Raw genomic sequence first — 27,699 nt, forward strand, 5'->3', positions numbered from 1 at the left:
AATGCACAATATCGGACCCCTCCATCTATTACCTCCCCAACAACGGGTCAAAATTTTGAATAATTATAACTCTTATAAAATGTGATATAAAAGTCCGATTGTCTTAAAATTACACACATCACAACATTTTTATCAATCCAAGGTCTGGTGTGAATATGGAATATATCACTCCACTCCTTCTGGTACCTCCCCCACTTGGCACATGTCAATATTTTCATCAACAAAAGATCTGTCATAAATATTGTAGAGATCAGACCACTACTTCTGGTTACACCACTACAAATGCTTAAAGTTTTGAATAACGAAAACGATTATAAAATCCGAAATAAGCATCCGGTTCTCCCCATATTTCACACATCCCATTATTTCCACTAACACACAATTTGCTGTGAGGATGGCATATATCGGTCTACTCCTTCAGGTACATCCCCCACAAAGGGTAAACGTTTTTTTAATACCCGTGAAGGTCATAAAACGCGAACTAAACATTCGATTCCATTCAGACTTGGTATATTACAATATTTCCATCAACATAAGATCTGTTATAAAGATTGTAGCTATCGGACCATTCCTTCTGGTACCTGCCCCACAAAGAGTTCAAAGAAAACTAAATAAACATCCAACTCTCTTCAAATTTTACACGTACAAACATTTTTGCTAACACAAGATCTCTTTTGAAGATTATATATATCTGCGAACCCTTTCTGGTACTTCAACCGCAAATGCTCATAATTTTCAATACTTTCATCAGTCATAACAAGTCAGCGATTCTTTACAGCTTGCTATTTCTAAATATTTCTCACAACCGGAAACCTGAGGTGAAAATCGAATTTACGATTTCGCATAAAACTGGATCTATTTTCTTGTAATTTTTGACATACCATTCGGTCGACTATATCTGAATATTTGAACATTTTTTAATTTTCTAATTTCACCTAGAACCTAGAACCGATACAAATATGAGGATTTGCATAGTTTGAATAAAATCAAATAATTCTTTCTTGTTCTATACAGTAAATCATTTTCTATGACAATTTTGACCTTTTGTGAGGAGAGTGAACCGATATTTCCGATATCTCCGATATAATATTACGATGTACCAAGTTTGGACCAAATCGGTTACTCCCTTCGAGTGTTATCGTCCGCACCCTCCAGCCAGAAAGACGGACGGACACCCCAAGATCGACTCTAAATGTCCTGAAATGGATTTGGTGAAAAGAGGACTAGGGTCTAAAACCGTTATTTTGATGAGGCAGGTTTTGGTCGTATCAAACTATATACAGGGTTGCCCATATTCGACGGACCCATCTAGCAACGCCATAACTTATGACAGAGATGTCACATCGCTTAATGACATACCGCGTTTGAAGCGTCAGTCCAAGCAGATTTTTACCACGCCACGCGAGCTTCATCGAAATGGCCGAAGATGACGAGCAATTTTGGAACAAAATTATCATGTCCGATGAAGCCCATTTCGCATTGAATGGGACCGTAAATAAGCAAAATTGCCGTTTTTACGCCACTGAAAATCTTCAGGTAATTCAAGAAGTGCCTCTTTATGACGAAAAAATCACAGTTTGTTGCGGCGTTAGTGCGAAAACGGTCATTGGGCCGTTTTCCTTCCAAAATGAAAATGGCCATGCTGTTACCATCAATCAGGAACGTTATCGCGACATGATGACCAATTTTGTGATGCCAATTATTCGTCGAAAGCGTATGAGGCAGTTCTGGTTTCAACAAGACGGCGCTCCACCGCACACAAGTCGCATAACAATCGATTTTCTGAAGAATTTGTTTCCGGGGTCCGTCGAATATGGGCAACCCTGTTTTCCTTCTGTAGCTATATGACTAAGGTTATAAAGAGATAGCGAAGAAGGCTTCCGACGATTTGGAAATTATGGGTTTAAATCCTAATAGCCCAGTCGTTCCAATTCTTCTAGTATTTTCCTGCTTTTATTAACTTTACTTATTTTCTTGGACATTCTTTTAAATTTTCTATTGAAAGATTCCTGCTTTTATAGGGGATCTTTTCCCGATTAGTGGGAAAAAATAAAGAGCATATTCCGACTATAGCTTCCATTACTTTTGTGAATCATCAATAATTGTTTAACTCAAAATACGACCATTTCAATAACTTATTATGATAAACAAAACCGACTTCTATATTTAACATTTCTTATCTGGTATTTTATTTTCGCACTTTCAATTTCCAACAATTTCATCCTTATAATATTCTTTGTATTTCGAACAATGTTCGGTTACATATTGCTTAGCCTTGGATTTTGCTTCAGTCTTAAATTCAGGATTTTCATCGAAATACTGTTGCGCTTCTTGTCGGTAAACATCTGTTGATTCATAAGCCAAAGTCACAAATAAATTTTTCTCATCAATGTCTGATAGAGTCCAATAGTTCCACAATTGTGCATCCTTCGAATTGACTACTAAGCTATCGATGTGACTCAGTTCAGCCGTGGCAACCAGATAGAGACCGCATGTTGATGTATCTCTATCGATGGCATTTAAGCTCTCCCCAATGGCGTGTAGAAGTTCATTGTATTTTGTGATTTTCTCATTATCATCAGCTGGGGTTTCGCCAATCAACATTTCCACAGCTTCCTGGAATCTCTTGATGTGCGATTGCACCACCGACACTTTGGCATCGTATTTGTGTATGGTGGTCTGGAGCAAATATTGAACTATTTCATCCATATTCTTGGTGGCAAATGGTGCCACCTCAGTTGTGGCCATTGAATCGGAAGTGGGTGCAGCAGCATTTATCTGTGGGATTTAACAGCTTTCGTTTAATATTGTCTTTAGGGTTTTATGACTAATTGCGGCTGAAACTTACGTGAAATGCCAGAGCCAATATTAAAAAGAATGCAAATTCTTTGAGCGTCATTTTGCGACTTGATGTTTCCACGCCAATGAATTGTTTGAGAATGAGCATTTTGTCTGTGGTTCGGCCACAAACACTACCTCTCACTACTCTATCACTTTTCGTATTTGTATGCTCAGTCATTTATCGTATTTGTAAATAAGTATGGCTTGTTGGTGGCTCTTATCACACTGGCACTGTGGGCGACAATTGACGAAATTGTTTGAGTTTTGAAATCAAACTTGTAGAATGTTCATAACAAAATTTTGTAATCATTGTTATTTGGAAAGAGGATTACGATTTTATCTATTTAGATGAAAAGATTATGGAATTACTGATATCGAAAAATTACACTGTGCGACAACAAAAACACACTTGATCTAAGGTTCCTATTATGGTGTGAGATGACTTCAGACTGCTGTCATTTCTAAGCCACTCGTCCGATAGCTGTTAAAATTATTCCAGCGACAGCTCATTATATTTTTTACAAGCGTACAAAAGCATTTTGGTAGGAATTTTCCAGAAAAAAAGTTATTCGTGATGGAATTCAAGCGTGATAGTGTGATTTCTTTATATTTGGCTGAAAAACCAAAAGTGGCTATCGTTAGAGCTGAACATAACGCAATATTCCATTCGGAAAATATTAAAAAATGAGCTCGGGGCCATTGAAATTCCAGAAAGTTGAAGAACTTACACCGCAACAGAAAGAAAATAGACTCAAAAAAGCTAAAGAGTTGCTTTGCTTGGCCGAAAGTGGTGAACTGCCGAATTTGCTTTTCTCCGATGAGAAAACATTCGTTGTCCAGCAGTTTGTAAACAAACAAAATGATCGAGTTTACTTGCCAAAGAGGTCAGCTGAACTCAAGTACCGGCCATGGTATCAGAATAAATGCCGAATATTATTGCGAAAATATTCTGGAGGGTGTATTAAAGCCTTGGGCATGCAAATATTTTGGCCGCAGACCTTGGACATTCCAACAGGACCCAACACTATCGCACTCAGCACGTGCCACCCAAGAATGGTTACAAAATGAGGTTCCTCGCTTCATTTCCAGCGCACAATGGCCACCAAAATCCCCGCATCACTAAATCACTAAGAAATACCAAAGTGTCGATCAACTCATGCAAGCGTTTCGCAGGGAATGGACCAAAATACCGTAGAGTAACATTCGGGCAGCGTGTGATGGTTTCATTGGCCGTTCGAAGGCCATAACTCGTGCCAAACGTGACCAATTCCAAAAAATCTAGAATTATTCTAAAATTTGATGCTATTATGTCGTTTGACTTTGTTGCAGTTTTTTATCTCAACCTGTATATTTTGACTTGTATTATGATTATTCAAATTGTTGACCCTCGTCGGAGTAGGTTCCGAAGGAATGGGCCAATATTTCCCATTTCCTATTGGTTCCAAATAAACTTGATATAAACATTGCGACGTGCCAAGTTTGGACTGTATTCGCTGCTCCCTTCATACTTCATCTAATACGGATTAAAATATTGGCATGGGTAAAATTACAAGAAAATCTAACATTTATATCCAATTTTATGCGAAATCATAAATTCCATATTCATCTCAGGTTTTTGGCTGAGGGAAATATATGGTTATAGCACGTTGTAAAGAATAGCTGACTTGTTTCGCAAGTTATTACAGAAAAAATAATTGAAAATTGTGACCCTTGCCAGAAGGGACTCGCAGATAGTCATCATCTTCACAACCGATCGTGTGTTAACAAAAATGTTTATATGTATGAAATTTGAAGACAGTTGAATGCTTATTTAGCTTTATTTAAGAGTTTTTTTTTTCAAATTTGGAACACTATGTGGGGGAGGTACTTAGCTTCCTTTGAGCGTTTTTTTCAAATTTGGAACGCTATGTGGGGGAGGTACCAGAAGGAATGGTCCGATCTCTACCATCTTTTTAACAAAGCTTGTGTTGGGGAATGTGTCAGAAGGTGCCGAACGATATTGGCCAACTCCGAACTCGATGTATGTTTTACAATAATGTCACGTACTAAGTTTGGACTCCTTCGATAGTTATCAAGCGCACCAGCCATCCAGACAGACGGACGGACATCGCTAGATTAACTCCAAATGCCCTAAAACGGATTTGGTCCAAAGAGAACTAGGGTCTAAAACCGTTATTTCGATGAGAAAATTTTTAGCCGAATCACATAATATATACCCTCTCTAGGCATATGGTTGAGGGTATAAAAACAGTCTTTCTATTTTAAAACACCATAGCTGAATTTGTGCTTAGTTTCACCGAAATTTATTTTATTGTTTTGTTGTTATGCTTTTGCAAAATTAGGTTGCTGAACTGACAGAGCTTATGTGGTTGTAATAACAGGTATTGATGTCAATCATCGCATGCAGAAGGTGGATTGGATACATTACCTTGTAATGGGGATTTTGACTCATACAGCTTCCAAAGTTTTGCAAGGTACATCTACTTCATCTACTCATATTATTTTATTATATTTCGTCTTACTTAGCCGACCATAAATCTCGAACGCTCAACGGAATTCTGTGTCCATTACTTAGTAATGAGGAAAAATTGGTTCTTTTGCCTCGTAATTTCTAGGGAATAACGCATTCTTTTTAACCTACTGGCTATGGGGAAGGTAGTGTTTTTACATTAACTTTTAAAGGATTATTCGACTACTACAACTTCCAATTTTTTTGGTTTTTCCATCACGACAATTAATTGAATTATTTCCCTGTTTTAAATCAAAATATCCGCAATTGTTACAACATCGCCCAGTGTGTTTGTTAAAACAAAAATGACAAATATTTTTATTTCATCACTTTTCCAAATAATGATATCAACTCTCATTGGAATCGGCTGTTTAAAATTCAACATGTATTTGTGAAGAACATAATAACAAGGTAGGTATTTTTCTGAAAAAAAAAAAAAATAATAATCAGAGGCGTAGATAAAGTTCTCAGACTTTCACAAGTCTGGTTTTGCAATATTTTCAGAAAGTGAAGAAATAACTTCAATGAATGGGTCAGGTACGTCACTGCCTCATTACAAATACAAGACAACGTCAGTTCAATTCTCAACAATGGCTCGCGCAATTCGAGAGAATATGTTTGCTCTTGGCCATTGACAGAGAATGGGTTTGTTTGCAGCGTTTCTGTATTCTGAGTGATTCATAAAGAACGAGCGCTTTGTGACTAAGAATGAAAAGTCGGTTTTTGTTTTCGCTTCGAAACAAAGCTGTGACGTGTACATGCAGTTAATGTACGTATTTAAAGATATTACAATGTTTAGATGAACGAGTAATTATTCACAAAAAAAAAAAACTAGCAAAAATGAACTGAACGGTTGTAGCACGCATCACAGGGGGAAGGAAATGGGCTTTAATAATGAAGGAAATATTCTATATAACTTTTATTCTATTTAAAGGGGAGTAGAAAATAAAAGTTTTTTTCTTGAATTTTTGAATACTATTAGCCTGTTCAGCAAACTTATTTGTTTTCCAATTGGAAGACAAATAACAGACAAATAGAATTTTTGGTTAAACAAAAAGAGCTTTTTTCTATAGGTAAATTTTGGTTCATCTAACTCCAACACAAACAAAACGAAATGCCAAAGTAGACAATCAAAAAATATCAATCGTTCATTCACAAAATGTAAACAAAGTAAAATATCGTATTTGAAAATGGATATTTCACACAAAAGGTATGGTCCATTTCATTCGCTGTGTTGTGTCGATCCCAACATGCGCGCTTCTTCGCTGTTCTAAACTGGTGTTCTAAATTAGTATGTAATTATGACCTGAGATACTTCAAAATCAGAAAAATCCCTTATTGGTACATTTGAAGCCCTTAAGGTTTTTATCCTGACCCTAACTCTGACTCAACGCAAAATGTCGTGAGGTTTGCGTCAGAATTGTGACCTGTAGTGGGATTACAGATAAAAATGGACAGACGGACACACATAGCTAAATCGACCCAACTCGGCGAACTTTCTGGGTATTATGACTGAATTCCCATAATACCCAGAAAGATGCGGACATAACCCATATAATTATGGGTATGTCAAAAAACGATAGGGAGTACGAAAAATAGATATTTTCTCCTCTGGGTGTGTCCTGCATCTAAATATTATAATTTTTGTAAGTAGTCGGCTTTGGCTGGGGAGTGAGGTTTTCTTCTCTGAGTATGTCCCGCACTGGCTACCGCGAATCAAAGATTTCTAAAATTAATTATTTTTGTAAATAGTCCACGCAGCAAACGGCCATTTTGGAAGCGGACATAATCTCCATGATTGCAATGGGGATTATGTCCGGACACCGACACGGCACCTCCAAAACCAACGGACGCAATTATTTTTGAAAAAATAAATAAATTTTCTTTTTTGAAACATAAAATGTTTGACAGTAGGGAAATAGGTAAAATGGGCTTTTACTCCCAGACGAAAAAAGTAAATGAACTGAAATAAAAACTTGATTGTCTGGGTAGCAATTGGTTGTTCTGTGAACAGGCTAAATGAGACCCGCAAGTTTTGTGATTGTACGCATTATATTAATACATTTCTCGAGTGTGTAAAACGAAAACGATGTACTTCGGCCGAAAAGCCGATTTTAGCAACCAAACCTTTATTTTTCATAAGTGGAAAAAATTAAAAAGTATCAGCCGATTTTGCAGACAGATATGTACCGTCAGCTTTTGTCTGCTAATAAAATATATTTTGACTTGACTTTTAAAAGTGTTTCCCCTTCATTGGGATGGTAACAAGGAATGGGCCAATATTTTCTATTTCGCATATGTTCTAAGTCTGATATAGTTAGTGCTATGTACCAGATTTGAACTATATCGACTACTTCACCTTTATTTAAGATTCTTGCAATTATTATTATTATTATTATTATTATTATTATTATTATTATTATTATTATTATTATTATTATTATTATTATTATTATTATTATTATTATTATTATTATTATTATTATTATTATTATTATTATTATTTATTTTATTTCTTTTTTTTTTTTTGAAAATTTTGAACTTTATTGGAGGAGGTAGGGGGAAGAGGGGAAGTGGAATTTATTAATAATCAACATTATTTTTTATTATATATTATTTATATATTATTTTTCACATCTATGAACTAATGTCGATGAAGGTACATGCGAAGTTAGAAGAAACATCGAATAACTATTTTTAATTTTATGACACTTGACTCGTTCTAAATTCACCCTTGCGGGGGAGGGTTCTTAAGGAAAGGAACGATATTCACATTAGATCTCTAGTTAAGTCAAACATTGAGCTATACTTATACATATTATAAGGGTTATAGGTAACCAAAATGTTGACCATTTGTGCGGGAGGTACCAGAAGGTGTGGTCCGATATATTACATATATTACATGTGTTGATAGAAATGTTAAGATTCGAAGACAAACGGACTTTTATTCCACATTTTATAGGAGTTATAATTATTCAAAATTTTGATCCTTTGTGGGGGAGGTATCAGAAGGAGTGGCCCAATATATACCATTAGATCTTGTGTTAGTAAAATTATTGTAATGTGTGAAGTTTAGAATGAATCGTCTGCTTATTTCGCGTTTTATGAGAGATATACACTGATGGCCAAAACTAAAACAACTGAAATTAGAAGGAGAACAAATGCCCTGTTACTCTTTCAAAAATTAAGAAAATGAGAAAGTTTTTCTTGTTTTAAATTAGGTACTTTATTCACTTTTTAAAAACATAAAACCAAAATTAATTTTTATATAAAAAATAATGTTTGGTAAAGTCAATTAACCCGATTTTGGCTTGGACAAAACAAAAGCAACTCTGTTGTACATTCATATGACCGCTGCAATTTCAGTTGCTTTTTACTGTTATATTTATCGCTTTTTGCTTCCTTCGACAATTTCGCTTGTCATAAATCCTTTTTGAGAAGTTTTTTACAACAGTATGTGTTTTTCTTTTCGTTTTTTAAGTACAGCCCAAAAAAATGTTAAAAATGGCTAGAAGCAAATACCGTACATGAACAAGACAGCAAATTATCAGTGACAATGAAAACAACGTATCACAGGAAATGATTTTCGAGAAATATTTTATAAATATTTCTGTGATTTCATAAATATTTCTGTATACTAAGTCGGTTTTATGAAACTGGATCAGTAGTAATAGTCTATAACGGATGAAGGCCGTGAAAAACTTCAGCCCGTACTGATCCACAAATTGTGAGAGAAATAAAAAACAACCATTTAAGAGTTCAACTGCATTGGTGAGAGAGCAATCATTGGATATAAGCTCGAGATCAGTGCGTAGACTAATAGTGGTAGCTGGTCTGCATGCCCGTAGGACATCAAAAAACCATTTATATCTAAAAAAAAATCAAAAAGGCTTTCGGAAATATAATATTAAGTGGAATCAAGCTCAATGGAAAACATTATTTCTGGGATGAGTCTACGTTTAATATTAAAGGCTCAGACGTGAAAAATTTTACGGTGAGAAGACCAAAAAATGAAGGACTCAAGCCGCAGTGTTGCAAAGGTACAGTGAAGCATGAGGGAGGGTCAAAAATGGCGTGACGCTGTTTTTCTTTCTATGGACTTGGGCCTATCCATAAAATAAAGGAAGTTGTGGATCGGTTTGTTTACAAAGATGTGTTGGACATCACGTTGTTCCCTTACACTGAGTAAAATATTCGGCTGTTTTGGGTGTTTCAGCATGACAATGATCCCAAACTTGTATCAAAACTTGTCAAATATTGGTTGCGGGAGTCAAAAATTCATGTTTTGTTATGGCCGGCACAATCACCTGACCTAAACTCCTTAGAAAACCTTTGGAGTATCGTAGATAGGAAGATCAAGAGAGATTCGGAAATAAATAAGCACAAAATTTTCTAAAGAATTCGGGGTGCCTGGAAAAGCACACCCAAGGATCAAATTTAGCGTGTTATAGATTCAATGCCTCGTAGGTGTGCAGCTGCTATCAAAAATAATGGTTATGCTGTCGACTACTAGCCAAAATTTAATTATTTTAAAATAAAAAATCAAAAGTTGCTTTAGTTTTGACCAAGCAAAAATGGGGTCATTTTAGTTTTCTACATATTATTTTTCGTTCAAAATTATTTTTGTATTTTTATTTTTAGTTTCTTAAAAGTGAATTACACTCCTCATTTAAAACTGGAAAAATAATTACGATTTTACCATATATACCAAAAATTGGTATTATTTATTTTTGTAAAAGTTACAGGACATTTATTGTCTATGCGATTTAAGTTGCTTTAGTTTTGGCCACCAGTGTATTTATTAAAATTTTTGACTCGGTACCAGAAGGAATGATCCGTTATATGGGGGCTATACGAAGACGTAGACCTGCACAGACAATTTTCTGTCATAAGTTATAGTACCCATTACGAAGTTTAAATGCCGAAGTTCAAATGCCAATTTTTGGTATATATGGTATACCAAAAACGTGGACCTACATCACCCATTTCCAATACCAAAAGTCCTGCAGACATAATACACATTTGAGTAAAATTTAATCAACCTGCTTCATTTCGCTCGGAAACTAGAGTGATTTCCACAGACAGATGGACGGACATCGCTAAATCGATATAGAATTTTATGCTGATCAGGAAGATATATATACTTTGTGGGGTCAAAAGTGTATATTTCGAGTTGTTACAAATGGAATGACAAACTTAATATACCCTCCATACGATGGTAGAGGGTATAAAAAATGGCACACTCCTGGCACCAATAACATCTAAACTATGGTGATGGGCACGAAATATATGCAAGTATATTACAAATTAGTAAGATCAAAAATTAAACTGCTATCATACTATTGTACAAAATCCTTGTGGAAAACTTTATAGGCGGTGCCTATTTTGTGGTCTTTGTATTCATGACTTATTAGTTTATTATTAACATATAATTGGTGACCTAGCCAGCCGTCATTAATCATATCGACTTAATTAACTTTCTTTGAGGTTTACACAAAATCAAAGTTCTCTGCTGATATCATTGTTTTAACAGACAAAAGGAAAATTATTTGTGGAAGACACACGAAGCCGAATACATGCACTACCCGAAACCACATTAAAACTTAACCAACATTGAAATCCATTGGAAAATGTTGTGATTAAGATCTCATCATGTTACGATGATACCCACAGTTTTATGAACTTTAGCATTGATTCCCAACAATGCGATGCGATATAACCCGCCATCCAAACCAATCAAATCTCAAACATCAAAAAAACAATAACAACAGATAATAGCTTAACAATGGAGTGCGTTAAAAAAGACTACAGAAAATGAATGGTTGGGAAATAAATTGTTTTAGTTTCTGCAGCATTTGATTGAATTTAGTGAAAGACAATACTGGATTGGTGTCCGTTTTAACCGAGATATAGACATAAACAAACATTTTATATTTGATTATTATGTGATTTACATTCCAGCGAGCTAAGGAGCTGGAAAATTATTTCAAATCTAACAAAAATGTAATCATTTTATTTTCTCAGTACCTCTCAATGTCTTATTTACCTGTTTCTTCCGTGTGAAAGTAATTTCTCACTGCATGGATAATTTCTCATAGACGAGTATATTCCCATCGTTTAATGGACATTTAAAGGCATACATTAGGGCCAAACATTTTGATGAATGTCCATGTGAATGTGGTTAAGGTTGTAATAGGCATTTCCATCTTTCGTGCATTTAAAGATCTAAAGAGATGCAAATGAAACCAGTAAACGAAGATATATGCTCTAAAAAATTCTCGCAGCGGTAAATTATAGACTACAATGAATTCAAGGCAATTTAATTTCAAATATTCGGCTAGTAAATCAAACTCCCAAAGGGTTTTGGGTTCCCAGGCCAAACTTCTTTAGGGCCCGTTATATATGTAAAGCGTGAGATGAAAAAACTGCAACCAACTTCAGACTGCTCATCCGACAGCTGTTAAAATTATTCCAGTGACAGCTCATTATATTGTTTGCAAGCGTACAAAAGCATTTCGGTGAGAATTTTCCAGAAAAAAAAGTTATTTGTTATGGAATTTAAGCGCGATAGTGAGATTTCTTCAAATTTGGCTGGAAAACTAGAAGTGGTTATCGTTAGAGCACTCCAGCATTTAAATGTGAATCAATATTTTGTGTCTCGTACCATCGCTCGTTACCGTGATATTGGTAGCGTAGCCCGACGTCAAGGAAGTGAACGGAAGAAAACAGCAACATCAGCAGAAATGGTTTGAAAAGTAAACAAGCAACTTGATCGAAAACCGTCGCGTCACAGTGGCGGAAAAAAGGCTCGTGAGCCGAACATATCGCAATATTACATTCGGCAAATATTGAAAAACGAGCTCGGGGTAAAGCCATTGAAATTACAAAAAGTGCAAGAACATACACCGTAACAGAAAGAAAATAGACTGAAAAGAGCTAAAGAGTTGCTTCGCTTGACCGAAAGTGGTGAACTGGCGAATTTGGTTTTCTCCGATAAAAAAAAAAAACATTCGTTGTCCAGCTGTTTGTAAACAAGCAAAATGATTGTGTTTACTTGCCAAAGAGGTCAGCTGAAAATGTGCACCTTCGGTTGGCCACCAGAACTCAAGCGCCCGCCATGGTGATGGTGTGGACCGCTATAACAGCCGATGGTCGCTCTCCGCTCGTATTAATTGACATCAGAATAACTGCCGAATAAATTGACATCAGAATCAATGCCGAATATTATCGCGAAAATATTCTGGGGGGTGTATTAAAGCCTTGGGCACGCAAACACTTTGGCCGCAGACCTTGGACATTCCAACAGGACTCAGCACCATCGCACTTAGCATGTGCCACCCAAGAATTGTTACAAAATGAGGTTTCTCGCTTCATTTCCAGTGCACAATGGCCACTAAAATCTCCGGATACCAATCCGTTGGACTATTGTGTCTGGAGTATTTTGGAAAGCAAGGTAGGCGCTAAAAAATACCAAGGTGGAATGGGCCAAAATACCGCAGAGCAACATTGGGCCAGCGTGTGGCGGTTTCATTGGCCGTTTGAAGGTCATAATTTGTGCCAAAGGTGACCAATTCGAATAAATCTAAACTTATTCTAAAATTTGATGCTATTTCCGACATTTTTGGATTCGTACCATAAAATTAACAAAAAAAAAAAAAATGTAAACAACATGGCGACATCTCACCCTGTAGTTTTTAAGAAAATGTCATTCGAAAGTATGTTTTAACAATTTTATATGTACAACTTTGTTTTTTAATAATTTTGCCATAAATTACTCTATTTATGTCTCATCTCATCCAAACTCATGATGGGTTCCCAGTTACCTTATGTTACGATCTTGCTCAGCATTTCAGATTTGAATATTTTACTATACCTATACCTTTCACCGATTTATTGCTCGCAAAATTTTAATCCAACCTCTTATAAATTCAAAATTTATAAACATGCCAGAGCTGGTATTTCTGTTAATACAACTTTTATATATTGACAATGCCAAGATTAGAGTATTTTGAAAGTTTGCCTTTAAACAATTTCTTTAGGGAAACAATTTTGAAATCAAATCATGTGGATAATTTTGTCAATTAGGTTAATTACTTATTGTTGTTGTAAATTTTTCTTTTGTGTTTTAATGTCATAATTAAGATAAATTAGTTATTTTTCAGGTTTAGTAAAGGAAACCTCTCAAAATATTGGCATACAAAGATGACAAAAAAAAAGTCGAGAATAATTAATCATCAGTCCAAACATTAAGAAAATGTGATGCAGAGATTTTCAGAAAAAAAATATTTTCATTTTCTTTAACTGTAAATGCAAATTTTTGATATATGTAAATTAATTTCGCCATTATAAATAATTGCAACCATCTCGTCAATGAACCTCAAAAGTTGCGTTAATCAAGTGTTGATAATTAATGCAAATTTAAAAGAAACGTTTTTTTTTTTAAATTACACACTGCTTTGAATCGAAAGCTTTTGAAAAAGTGAAAGATAATGGGAACTGAAAAACAATTGCAATTAAATTATCAAAAAGTTGTTTTAAGGTGTTAGTCTTCATCACCATCGCGAACGCAACTGTCTTATTAAGATAACTAAAGAGTGACTGACGAATTGAAATGCTTACGACTGACATGGATAAAAAAAGTTAATTAAATGGATTTCATGCGTATTTCAGAGGTAATTTGCCTTAAAAAGAAATATTGAATGAACAAGGAGGTCTCCGAAACATGATGGATTAATAGGCTAAAGGATAATGAATTCTGTATCAAGAATGAAATAAGAAAAGTTTTTTTTTATACATCAAACATATACGAGGAATATTTAATTTACACATGATGGGACATTTCTTCAATAAAACAGTTCTAAGATGGATATGTGTTTCAAAGTTATTCCCCAAAGACCAATGTCAAAATAAGAAGCAAATCGAAGTAAAAAAAAACAGCCGAGCCGAACTTTTAATAACCTCCACTATTTAAAAGGACCTTGAAAATTTTCAAAAAAAAAAAAAAAACAAGTAAGCAAAGGCTACAGTCGAGCGGGGCCGACCGTTGATTACCCTACAACACTATAATAAATGATACAGTTTATATAGGCGAGATACTCGGAAGAATTCCACAAGATATTGTGACAAATAATAAAAGAAAACCATCAGGTTTCGTTTTCTAATTTTCGAATAATAGCAACTTAAACTAATTTGCTCATTTCCAATTTATTGGTAGATGTTGCACGTAAATGGTCTTCCTAGATATGGAACCAATATTTCCCAAAGACCTATAATCTCTCAGAAGTGGCAAAAGATTAACATTTATTATTGGTTTTTGACTAAAACGCATCTATATGAGATACATACATTTGACTATATTCTTCAACGAAAGCAGCCTTAACGAAATAGTCAGAAGTGCGTCTTTCCAGTATTTGTGAATTCTCCAAAAAGTCACTGGAATGGATATTTTCGTATTTTGTCTACAAAAGTTGGCAAACTATTTCACACATTGAATATTTTTGGATGGCCATCCGAAACTGCTTGGCTTTTGCAATGTGCGGTAACCCCCATTCCAATGTGCGTGAGGATCGGGCGATAATTACGACTTGCTGACAATGTTGCAGTTTTTTTGTCCATTTCAATTCTTCTATTCTGATCCTCATCTTATCCCCATGCAAAAATTCATAAGGATCGGGCCATAAATGTGATCTGTATATGATATCCTGGTATCCTAACTACTTAGTTTTGTTAGCTGTAATAATATTATCAAATGTTTAATTCAAAATGAAAATATGCCAAAAATATGACAAAATTGAAAAAATATGAGAAAATATTACAAAATCAATATTTTCATCATTAGAGAGATATTTTTATGCAATTTTTTTAGACGTTGTTTCTTTCCTACCAAGAGGCCATTCTGAATTAATGAGAACTGTCTATATCAGTTCAGCCGTTCTCGACATATAAGATATCTTTCAATCATATCTTCTTTGATAGACATATATATCGCACATATTTTGCTATATATCCGATTTGATGGATGTTAACATCAATGTAAAGATCAGAAGTAACCTTGTCATGGCTCTGTGATTTCGCCGGGATTTAAAATATTCGCGGTTTAATGAAAAATTTTGAATTTTTTCAACACAAAATATATGGTCTATTTTACCCGCTAAATATTATCCGATGACCACCCAAATTAGTAGGTATTTGGTCCATTTCTCCAAAAGAAATAGGCTTCTATTCTGACCCTAACCCCACTTTCGTGCAAAATCTCGTAAGGATCGGGCCATAATTGCGACCTGTAGCGTGATTACAAATTAACATGGACAGACGGACAGACAGACGGACGGACGGACATACATAGCTAGATCGACTCAGCTCGGCGAGCTAAAAATATCCATATATACTTTCCTATATGGGAAACCAATATTTCGAGGTGTTACATAAATTCTGGTCCAATCAAACTTATAATACCCCCAACACATAGTGTTGTAGGGTATAAAAGAAAAACGAAAACTACTAATTAAATGAATACGAAATATGAAGGCTGCACAAAGACGTGGACCTGAATACAAAACGTATTGTTATAGGCTGAGGTACCCATTACGAACTTCAAATATGAAATTTGAAACGATTTCGATAAATAATGTTGCAATAATCATGAAAATGCCGAATATCGAGAGGTTCCGTTATATGGGGGTTATACGAAGACGTGTACCAGCATATGAAATGTTTTGCCCTAGTTTATAGTACCCATTATTATTATCCAATACGAAATTTGAAACGATTCCGGTGAATAATGTTGCTGAAATCATCAAAATACTGACTATCGGGAGGTACCGTTATATGGGGGCTATACGAAGACATGGACTGGCATAAAAACATTTTTTCATAGGCTGTAGTGCCCATTACGAACCTCAAATACGAAATTTTAAACGATTCCTGTAAATAATGTCGCAAAAATCATGAAAATGCCGAATATCGGGAGGTACCGTTATATAGCCTTCTATCTCAATTAGTTCGAAAGAAAGCGTGATTTAAATAGGCAGACGGATATCGCTATATCGTCTTTGAATTTCACGCTGACCCAGAATATATATATACTTTGTAGGGTCTATTATGAATGTTTCGAGTAGTTGCAAACGGAATGACAAAGCTAATAAACCCTCCATAAAATTATGTAGGGTATAAAAAAAGCCAACACCCTAACGACGATAAAAAAAACTTAAAGATGCAAGATAAATGCAAGATAAATGAAATGAAATTCAACGGACGGACGAAATTGCTCTCCCTTCTCAACGGATTGAAGTACGTTGATTAAAAACGCAGAATTTCCTCGGCCATATGGCGGGAGGGTATATCATCTGTTATGGCCAAAGCGTGCCTCATCGAAATAACGATTTTAGACCCTATGTCTTTTTGGACCAAATCCGTTCCAGCACATTTGGAATCAATCTAGCGATGTCCGTCCGTCCTTCCGTCCGTCTGTCTGGCTGGTGCGCACGATAACTCTCGAAGGGAGTATCTGACTTTGTCCAAACTTGGTACATTGTAATATTATTATCACACTTAGATCGAGTTCGGTAATAGGAAATATCTGTCATTCCTCTGGCCCCTCTCCCACAAAGGTTGAAAATAAAAAAATATATATCATATCTTAATGCACAAAAAAGAGAAAGGATGATCCTATATATTTTCAATATTTTCATTAACCGAAGGTCTGGTGTGAAGATGGAATATACCGGTCTACACGTTCTGGCACCTCCCCCATAAAACCGTCATCATTTTCAATTTCCATGAAATTCATTAACATCCAATTTCTTTCAGACTTTTCACAACTCAATATTTCTATCAGCACAAGATCTGTTATAAAGACGTTAGAGATCGAACCATTGCTTCTGGTACCTTTACAACTTCTTTACAACTTGACATATCTAAATATTTCCCTCAACCAGAAACCTGGGAAGAATATGAAATTTATGATTTCGCATAAAATTGGATATAAATGGTCGAGTCTCTTGTAATTTTGTCCATACCAATATTTATACCCTCATTTGATACGGTCAAAACGTGCCTAGTCGAAATAACGGTTGTAGACCCTAGGTCTCTTTGGACCAAATCCGTTTCAGAACATATGGAGTCGATCTAGCGATGTCCGTCCGTCCGTCTGTCTGTCTGGCTGGTGCGCACGATAACTCTCGAAGGGAGTATCCGATTTGGTCCAAATTGGGTACATCGTAATATTTTTGTCAAACTTAGATCGAGTTCGGAGATGGGCAATATCGGTCCACTCCTTCTGGTACCTCCCCCGCAAAAGGTCGAAATTTTTAAAAAACTATATATTTTGCACAGAATGAGAAAGGATAATCCGAATTTGCTCCAACTTTGCAAATCCTAATATTTGCGTCAGTGCTAGGTCAGGTGGGAAAATGGACAATATCGGTCCACTCCATCAAGTACCACCCCCACAAATGGTCAAAATTTTGAATAATTACAACTCTCATAAAATGTGATGTAAGAGTCCGATTGTCTTCAAATTTCACACATCCTATCCACTCCTTCTGGTACCTCCCCCACAAAATATTGAAATTTTGAGTACCCATGAAGCTCATAAAAGGCCAAATTAACATCTGATTCCATTTAGACTTGGCACATCTGTCGCAATATTTCTATCATATTTTTGGGTCCGATAGGAAATGGGCAATATTGGCCCATTCCTTCAGGACCTGCTCCATAGAGGGTCAAACGTCTGAATAATCTTAACACTAGTCAAAATATATTTAAATAATCGAACATAGGCTGAGGGTATATATCTGGCGGCAATACCGACTGATACTTTTTAACTTATTTTATCTGTATTCGATGAAGTATGAAAATGGAATACTTCGGGCAACTATATCTGGTACATCACGCACATTTAAACATTTTCTAAAAATTATCACATATCTCATATAAAGTGGAGGCTAACCAAGGCAGTCCAAACCTGGCGCGTCGCAATATTTATATCATATTCATTTTGGCCCGATACGAAATGGACAATATTGGCCCATTCCTTCGGAACCTTCCCCATAGAGGGCTAACAATTTGAATAATCATAACAAAAGTCAAAATATATTTAAATAAACGAACAGTGGCTGAGGCTTTACAACTGTCGGCGAAACCGACTGTTACATTTTAACTTGTTTAATCTAATCTTTCTGGAAGTCATTCATGCACTCTGCAGCAACGTTACTTGGTACGAGAGGAGCAAATGCCACCCTGAAATTTAGAGGAAATCGATTCAGAGTTTAGATTAGTTTCTTTCGGTTTCAAGAGTCACCCGACTTTTGACCTTTCTTTACTGGTTATTTCGTTAATGCGACCAACTCATAAATTTTTAATGATTTGTTTAAAATGTTCTTAAATATTTTTTTTTTACCAAGAAAAATAAAGTTTAAGTCCTTACGAAGACTTATTTGACATTTTTTACAATCTCACTTAATTATCATTTCAATGAAGTTTTCATAATTTACAAACTTAATTAGCAGAGACAATTTGATATTGAATCGTCAATTATAATTTTGCAATTTAAATTACAATAATCAAAATAGTAATAGTAATATTTTCCTGTGAGTTTGTTCTTTGATAATAAAAAAAACTTAATTATTCACTAACAACTGTTACCTTCATTTCGGGGTTACCCATCGCTTACCCCCTATCTGGAGGAAGTGAAATTTTTGAATTCTGTTCTCGTTGTTTTTCTCCTTTCGTTGGCCCTTTTTTTATTCAAACACAAAAAAAAGCAAACTTAATTCTCATGTAAAGATTTATGACGGTAGATAATTATGATTTTTTTTTTGTTTTTTGTTGGAAATTACAGGGTATTTTCGTAGCTCGTTTGCAAGTTGTTTTTTTATTCATAGTTAATGTTGCCTGATAGAATAACATTTTTTCATCTGTTTTTTTTTTTTTTTTTTTTTTTGATAATTTCTCTCTGTTTTTCGTCGAGAGAAAGGCATGGGGGAATGTGTACAACTTTATGTTAATGAAAGTGAAGTGTTTTTCGCCTATCTGAGATGAAGTAATAAAATTAAAATTGTGATTAGTCATTGTTGCCGCTGTCTGTCGTGGTCGTTGTAAAACTTTTACTTATTTATGTTGTTAAATCTTACTGTTGTCATTGTTATATTTATATGTTTGACGAATACAAAAAAAAAAAAAAAAACTCACCCAATGCCAGGTGAAAAGGTAATTTTATATTCACCCAATTGAATAATGTTTGTAAAAGGCGTTTGCAGCAAACATCAGTTGCAAAACCAAGAATTTTCATATTTGTATAAATAAAAACAAGTTAAAACAAGTAAAGAAAGTCTTAAAGTCGGGCGGGGCCGACTTTATAATACCCTACACCACTTTGCTAATTAAGTAGAGCTCCACATAACAATTAAAAGTTTTTATGGGAGAATTCAATCATACACGCTATGATTATAATTATAATTTAAAGTTCAAAGAACTAAATATGCCGAAGCATTTGTATCTTTTAAATTCGGAATTGTATTGCCCATTTGGTGCACAATTAATTTGAAATCGGATAAAGATATATATGGCAGCTATATCCAAATCTGAACCGATTTCGATAAAATTTGGCAAAGATATTTCTGAGATGTATTTGATATATTTCCCTGAATATCGTTGTTACGGAGTGCATATTACGGTTGTGGCTAACAAATATAACAAATCGGATGAATAATATATATGGAAGCTATAGCTATATCTAAACCGATCTTCACCAAATTTGACATACTAGCTTCTAGACTCAATTCGGTCGTAAGTGCCAAATTCCATCCCATTTGGACAAATATTAGACGTTTGGTGCACAATAAAAGGTAAATCGGACGAAGTTATATATGGGAGCTATATCCGAATCTGAACCGATCTCGATAAAATTTAGCAAATGTATTTCTGAGCGGTATTTGATATATTTCCATATTACGGCGGCGGTGGACAGAAATAACAAATCGGATGAACAATATATATGGGAGCTATAGCAATATCTGAACCGATTTCGATCAAATTTGGCATACTTATTTGGGTGTATATGCAAAATTCCATAAAATTCGGGCTGATATTACACGTTTGGTGCACAATAAAAGGCAAATCGGACGAAGATATATATGGGAGCTATATCTAAATTTTGACCGATTATCTCCAATTTCAATAGGGTTCGGCCTTGGGCCAAACAAAAGATCTTTGCAAAATTTCATCTGGATCGGGCAATAAACTGTACTTTGTTTACAAAAATACATAGACAGACGGACAGACGGACGGACGGACATGCATAAATCAACTCAGAATGTGATTCTATGCAGATCATCAAAAGGAACTATTGGTCTATCTCATTTCCTTCTGCCTGTTACAAACAAATGCACAAAGACATAATACCCTGACCACCTTGTGGTGTAGGGTATAAATATCTTTCGATTTTGCCGACAGATGTATACCCTCAGCCAATGTACGATTATTTAAATATATTTTGACTTCTGCTATACTTAATCAAATCGTTGACCCTTTAAAGAGTAGGTTCCGAAGGAATGGGCCAATATTGTCCATTTCGTATTGGACCTAAATAATATGATATAAATATTGCGACCTGCACGGTTGGGACTATATTGGTTATTTCCTTCACTTTGTATGAGATATGTGATAATTTTTGGGAAAATGGATGATATATTCCATCTTCAGTGGATGATATATTCCATCTTCACGCCCGACCTTGGGCTTATACAAAATATTGTAATCTGTGTAATTTGAAGACAATCGGACTCTTACATCACATTTTATAAGAGTTATAATTATTCAAAATTTTAATCAGAAACCAGAAGAAGTGGGATATATTCCATCTTCACAGCAGATCTTGTGTTAGTAGAAATAATGAAATGTGTGCAATATGAATAGGATGTTCATTTCGAATTGAAAAATCGTTTTGGTTATTCAAATTTTTAACCCCTGTGGGGGAGGTGTCAAAAGAATTGGACAAATATCTACCATCTTTACAACTGATCTTGTGTTGATGGACATACTGAGATGTGCTAAGTCTGGTTGGAATGGAATGTTAAGTTTGCTTTTTATAAGTTCTATAAAAAAGTTTGACCCTTTATGGGAGAGGTACCAAAAGGAGTGGACCGATGTATTTCACCTTCACAGTAGACCTTGGGCTTATACAAATATTGTAATATGTGCAATTTAAACACAATCAAACTCTTACATGACATTTTATAAGTGTTATAATTATTCAAAATGTCGACCGTTTAGTGGGGGGAGGTACTTGATAGAGTGGACAGATGTTGTCCTTTTACGCACCTGATGAGAATATTAGGATTTACAAAGTTAGGGCAAAGTAGGTGAAATATTTTTTTTTTTGTTTTGAAAATTTCGACCTTTTGAGGGGGAGGTACCAGAAGGAGTGGACAGGTATTGCCCATCTCCAAACTCGATCTAGTTTTGATAATAATATTACGATGTACCAAGTTTGGACCGAATCGGATCGGAGAGTTATCGTACGCACCAGCCAGTCAGAGGGACGTACATCACTAGATCGACTCCCAATGTCTTGAAACGGATTTGCCCAAAGAGACCTAGGGTCTAAAATCGTTATTTCGATGAGGTACGTTTTGGTCGCATCAAACTTTAAGAAAATGCTGTAAATTTTACGTTTGACCCCTAATGTCAGTTCTGTTTTGAAAATTTTGTTGTAAACACATGCGATATACAGGTTAATAAACGCAGAAGATTGGTAACTATTTATTTGGCATTTTTTTGTTTTTTTTTTTTTTATTTTCCATAAAAAATGTTTGAGTGATGAGGCCCATTTTCATCTCAGCGGGTAATGTACGCTTCTGGGGCATTGAAAATCCAGATATGTCCTTTTAGAAGATATAGTGATCGAATGAAAAACGATGAAGGTTCTCCAAATGCGCCAGTTGTACCTTTATGTAAAATATCTCACTTTTGTTTATACAACATCAAGTAGTCATGGTAATAATTATCATAATCTCGCAATAATTACCATTTCACATATAGTCATTTGAAAATCATATTTTCTCGGCGCATCTTCACTTACACTTTCAGTCGGGCCGCGTGACTATGTTTCTTTATCATTTTATGTCAATAAGGCGAGCAATGACATCCATTGCACTTTTGTTGGTACGAATTGATCGACAGCAACAACAACAACAGCAGAATATACACCAACATCCACCAGGTGTGACAGATGAACCTTTAAAGTAAACACCGAATACCAACCATTGGAGCAGTTAAACGAGACAAGCAATTGGTGTCATTCATACCCACCAACCAAACGTCAAATTGCTCAATGGCAAGAGTTGCACACGACGAAGACAAAGACGACGACGACGACGACGACTACGGCAATGACTGTGGGACGACGCATTGTAGGCTGCAGTCTTTGAAGATGCATCCAAATGCGGTCTTTGGCGCTGGGATTGGATCACAAAATCTTCTTCTTCTTCTTCGGTTCGATGTGGCGTTTGAATATTGCGGTGATGAATCGAATGCATATTTTTAATGGCAACAATTGAACTTTCACTGAATTTTCTACTTTTGTTTGATTCGCTCCTTGACAGAGGGAAGACGTCTCCGGCCAAGTTGAATGAATGTTTCTTTTTTTTGTGGGCCACAAACAATTTTCTCACAAAACACATTAAGCCACACTTATGCATACATGGTCGGTCTCAGTACGCTTGGCATATCAAGTTGATGAGCTGACAGATTCCCTGACTGATGTTTGAACTTCAAACCTATTTTAGTGCCTCATTGTTGTCGTGGGTATTGTTTGTTGATTTTACAGCCAGTCTGGCTGGCAGTCAGACATTTGGTCTGACTGTTTGTTTGTCGTTAATGAGATTTGCAGCAAACTTAATTTCACGACTAAATTTAGTTTATATATATTTTTTTAATGAAAAAATTTCAAGGGAAATTCAAATAGAATGCAACACTAATTTTCCTCTTGTCCTCAATTATCAATTAGATTTCCAAATAAATCAATTGGACAAATAAACAAGTAAAAAAACATTAAGTTCGGCCGGGCCAAACTTTTAATACCCTCCACCTTAGGGTAAAGGAAACATTAGAAGAAATGTGGCAAAAACCATTAAAAAGCCGAATATCGTGAGGTATCGTTATATGGGGCCATACCAAATCGTGGACCTACACATGCAATGTTTCGCCAACGGAGCTAGAACCCATTATGACCTACATTTTATTTATTTACCAATTTTCAGACCAATCCGCGAAAATATGTGGCAAAAATTATCAAATTACCGAATATCGGAAGGTACAGTTATATGGGGGCTATGCCATAACGTGGACCTATAATTACAATGACTCGCCACGCGAACGGGGACCCATTATGATCTACAACTACCAATTTTCAGAGAAGTTCGTGAAAAAAATGTGTCAAAAATCATCAAAATACCGAATATTGGGAGGTACCGTTATATGGGGACTATACCAAAACGTGGAGCTATATATAAAATGTTTCGCCACACGAACTAGGACCCATTATGACCCACAAATACAAATTTTTAGACAAATCGGTGAAAAAATGTGGCAAAAATCATCAAAATACCGAATATCGGGAGGTACCTTTATATGGGGGCTATACCAAAACGTGGACCTATACATGCAATGTTTTGCCACACGTACAGGGACCTGTTATGACCTACAAATACCAATTTTCAGACAAATCAGTGAAAAAATGTGGCATAAATCATCAAAATACCGAATATCGGGAGGTACCGTTATATGGGGACTATACCAGAACGTGGACCGATACATCTCATCAACCATCCTAGACACAATACCAATTGCTCTGCTAATTTTGGCGCTCTACGTCAAATAATGTGGGCTGTATCGTGATTGCAACAGACAGACAGACGGACATCGTTAAATCGACTTAGAATTTTATGCTGATTATGAATATATATACTTTATGGGGTCTACGACGAATATTTAAGGATGTTACAAACGGAATGACAAAGTTAATATACCCTCCTTTCCAAGATAGAGCTCATAAAAAGGAATAGCGAACCACCAAAGTATTTTTTAATTTGCTTAAACTACTAAAGATCCCAAAAAACACAAAAAGTCTAAATCTAACCTAAAAGCCAAAAATTCATAAATATTAAAAAAAATTGAAATGAAATCCGTGCTTGATTGTCCTATAAATGTGATTGTGTCTTGTATATAATACACTCAACACATAGTGCTGCGGGGTGTAGAAAAACTTAAAAAAATACTATTCAAAATTTTAAGTCAAATTGAAAAAATCGCATGCGATAAAAAAATATGACAAAAAAAAAATCATATTTTTATGACAAGAGACCATTCCGAATTAATGAGAATTGTGAAAACCAGCCCAGCGGTTCTTGACTTATAAGCGGAATAAATAAGATATATTTCTTTTACATATATATTGTATCTATTTTCTACATATCTGATATCTTAGCTATTAACATCACTGCACTGGTCAGAAGTGACCTTTTAGAGGATTTGTGATTTGCCGGGATTATAAATATTCGCGGTTTAGTAGCAATTTCCTATTCTATTTTTATGGTTTATTTTTCCACTAAATAATATCCGATGACCTCCAATTTGATAGGCCCTAGCTCTTAACTCTAACTCCATGCAACATTTTACGATTGGTTCATAATTGTGGCTTGTGAGCCCTAAATATTTTGTGATCATCTCCAAAAACAACAGGATACCATTCTGACAATATCTCCATCTCCATTTTGAAATTTCGTGAGGATCGGCCATAATTGAGACCTGTAGCAGATTAAAAATTAACATGGACATACAAAAGGATCGGCTCAGCTCAGCAACATAAAAAGATCCACAAACAGGGTGAGATGAAAAGACTGCAACCAACTTCAGTCTGCTGCCATTTCTAAGCCACTCGTCCGACAGCTGTTAAAACTATACCGGTGACAGCTGATTATATTGTTTACAAGCGTAAAAAAGCATTTCGGTGAGAATTTTCCAGAAAAAAAGTTATTCGTGATGGAATTCAAGCGTGATAGTGTGATTTCTTCATATTTGGCTGGAAAACCACAAGTGACTATCGTTAGAGCACTCCAGCATTTAAATGTGAATAAATCGTTTGTGTCTCGTACCGTCGCTCGTTACCGTGATACTGGTAGAGTAGCCCAACCTCAAGAAAGTGGACGGAAGAAAACAGCAACATCACCAGAAATGGTTCGAAAATTAAAGAAGAAGAGACTTGATCGAAAACCCGCGTCGCAGTGGCCGAAAAATGGCTCGTGAGCTGATCATATCGCAATATTCCATTCGGAAAATATTGAAAAATGAGCTCGGGGTAAAACCATTGAAATTACAAAAAGTGCAAGACCTTACACCGCAACAGAAAGAAAATGGACTCAAAAGAGCTAAAGAGTTGCTTCGCTTGGTCGAAAGTGGTGAACTGTCGAATTTGGTTTTTTCCGATGAGAAAACATTCGTTGTCCAGCAGTTTGTAAACAAACAAAACGATCGTGTTTACTTGCCAAAGAGGTCAGCTGAAAATATGCACATTCGGTTGGCCACCAGAACTCAAGCGCCGGCCATGGTGATAGTGTGGGTCGCCATAACAGCCAATGGTCGCTCTCCGCTCGTATTAATCGACCGTAACATCAGAATAAATGTCGAATGTTATGGCGAAAACAATTTGGAAGGTGTAATAACGCCTTGAGCACGCAAACATTTTGGCCGCAGACCTTAGACATTCCAACAGGACTCAGCACCATCGCACTCAGCACGCGCCACCCAAGAATGATTAAAAAATGAGGTTCCTCGCTTCATTTTCAGGGCACAATGGCCACCAAAATCTCCGGATACCAATCCGTTGGACTATTGTGTCTGGAGTATGATACTAAAAATACCAAATACCTCATCAAGCGCTTTGTCGGGAATAGATCAAAATGCCGCAGAGCAACATTTGGGAATCGTGTGACGGTTTCATTAGCCGTTTGAAGGCCATAATTCGTGTCAAAGGTGACCAATTCGAACGAATCCAAACTTATTCTAAAATTTGATGCTATTTCCGAATTTTTTGCTTTCATTCAATAAAATTTAAAAAAAAATTGTAAAAATCATGGCGTTTGACTTTGTTGCAGTTTTTTTTTATCACACCCTGTAGAATCAAGAATTCGTAAAACTCGCTAGAGTCCGAGTTGGAGAGCTTCTAAGAGCAGAAAAAAGTCGAGCAAACTCATTTTTTCGATGTTGCTCGAATAGGAGTGAGCATTTTTTCCTCGTTTTTAAGGGGGTACAAAATTTGTTCAATATCGAGCAAATTCTACTCTCAGTTTTTGTCATACCGTTGATGTATTCTGTATGTATGTGTATTTTTCAGTACAATTATCATTCAATTCAAGCTAGGACTTTATACATGTCCTCAGTTGATAGTACTCATAATAATAATTGATTGATAATCACTAAGACAATATACTTAATTTGGAAAATTCGCCAAAAATTCTGCCAAAAAACCATAACATAATTATTTGCCTTTTTTATGTGTATATTTTTTGTATACTTTATTTCATTTAATAAAAAAAAGTGAAATTTTTTTAATATTGATTAATGATGCGTAGGGAATGACAGCATGTTGTCAATAATTTTCTATGATATAATCTATCGAAATACGGCATTTGAATCAATTTAAAAATATTCCATTGCCAAAAAGCTAATTTCTACAACTTTCACACAGAATGGTATTTGTAATTTAATAGCCAGACCCATTTTACTTTAAAGGTGTTTACTCTTTTTTTTTTGGCAACTAGCTCGAACACGTCAAAAGCCGAGATTAGTACCCACCCAATAACCCAGCATAGGTTATCGCAGTTTTGAAACTATTTACACACCTCCAATTTGCCATTGTATGTCTTTCCAGCGTATTATCTTTCCCAAAAATCTAAGGTAAATGCAAATAACAAATATTGTCAAGCATTGTTGAGTTTTGAAACTTTGTTTTTAATTTGTCAAAATAAACAGATCCAACGAAGTAGAAACAGTCTTTTTTATTTTTAATAAGCCGCAAAAGAGAAAACGTTACCAGGGAAGTGAAAATAACAATTAAACATATTAAATTAAATTATAAAGTTATTTTTTGTTTATTTTTTTGTTTTGGTGAAACCGTTATTGATTAATTATATTATGATTAATTAACAACTAATGAGGCCAAGCCAAGACAGATTTTCAACTACCATTTTGGAGATTAAACTTTTTGAGTAAGAAATTAAGTATTTCGTCCCGGAAAATAATATGTTAAGGAAGTATCTCCTTAACATATTATTTTCCCGAACGAATTACAT

General features: G+C 35.4%; 2 protein-coding genes across 2 annotated transcripts in view; both read right to left on the minus strand.

Moving 5' to 3' along the window:
- The window catches only part of LOC101892759 (elongation factor-like GTPase 1), a 432,356-nt gene that overhangs the window by 153,558 nt on the left and 251,099 nt on the right, over window positions 1-27,699 (minus strand). The gene's annotated exons all lie outside the window — the stretch shown is intronic.
- LOC101894205 (uncharacterized) lies at window positions 2,159-3,008 on the minus strand. The gene is made up of 2 exons (XM_005181686.4): window positions 2,849-3,008; window positions 2,159-2,778 (listed from the first exon to the last, which is right to left on the minus strand). Exons 1-2 carry the CDS (start codon window positions 2,945-2,947, stop codon window positions 2,203-2,205), a joined length of 675 nt encoding a protein of 224 aa, XP_005181743.1. The 5' UTR covers window positions 2,948-3,008; the 3' UTR covers window positions 2,159-2,202.

This window comes from Musca domestica, unplaced genomic scaffold, assembly GCF_030504385.1.
Source record: "Musca domestica strain aabys unplaced genomic scaffold, Musca_domestica.polishedcontigs.V.1.1 29, whole genome shotgun sequence".
NCBI classification, from domain to species: domain Eukaryota; kingdom Metazoa; phylum Arthropoda; class Insecta; order Diptera; family Muscidae; genus Musca; species Musca domestica.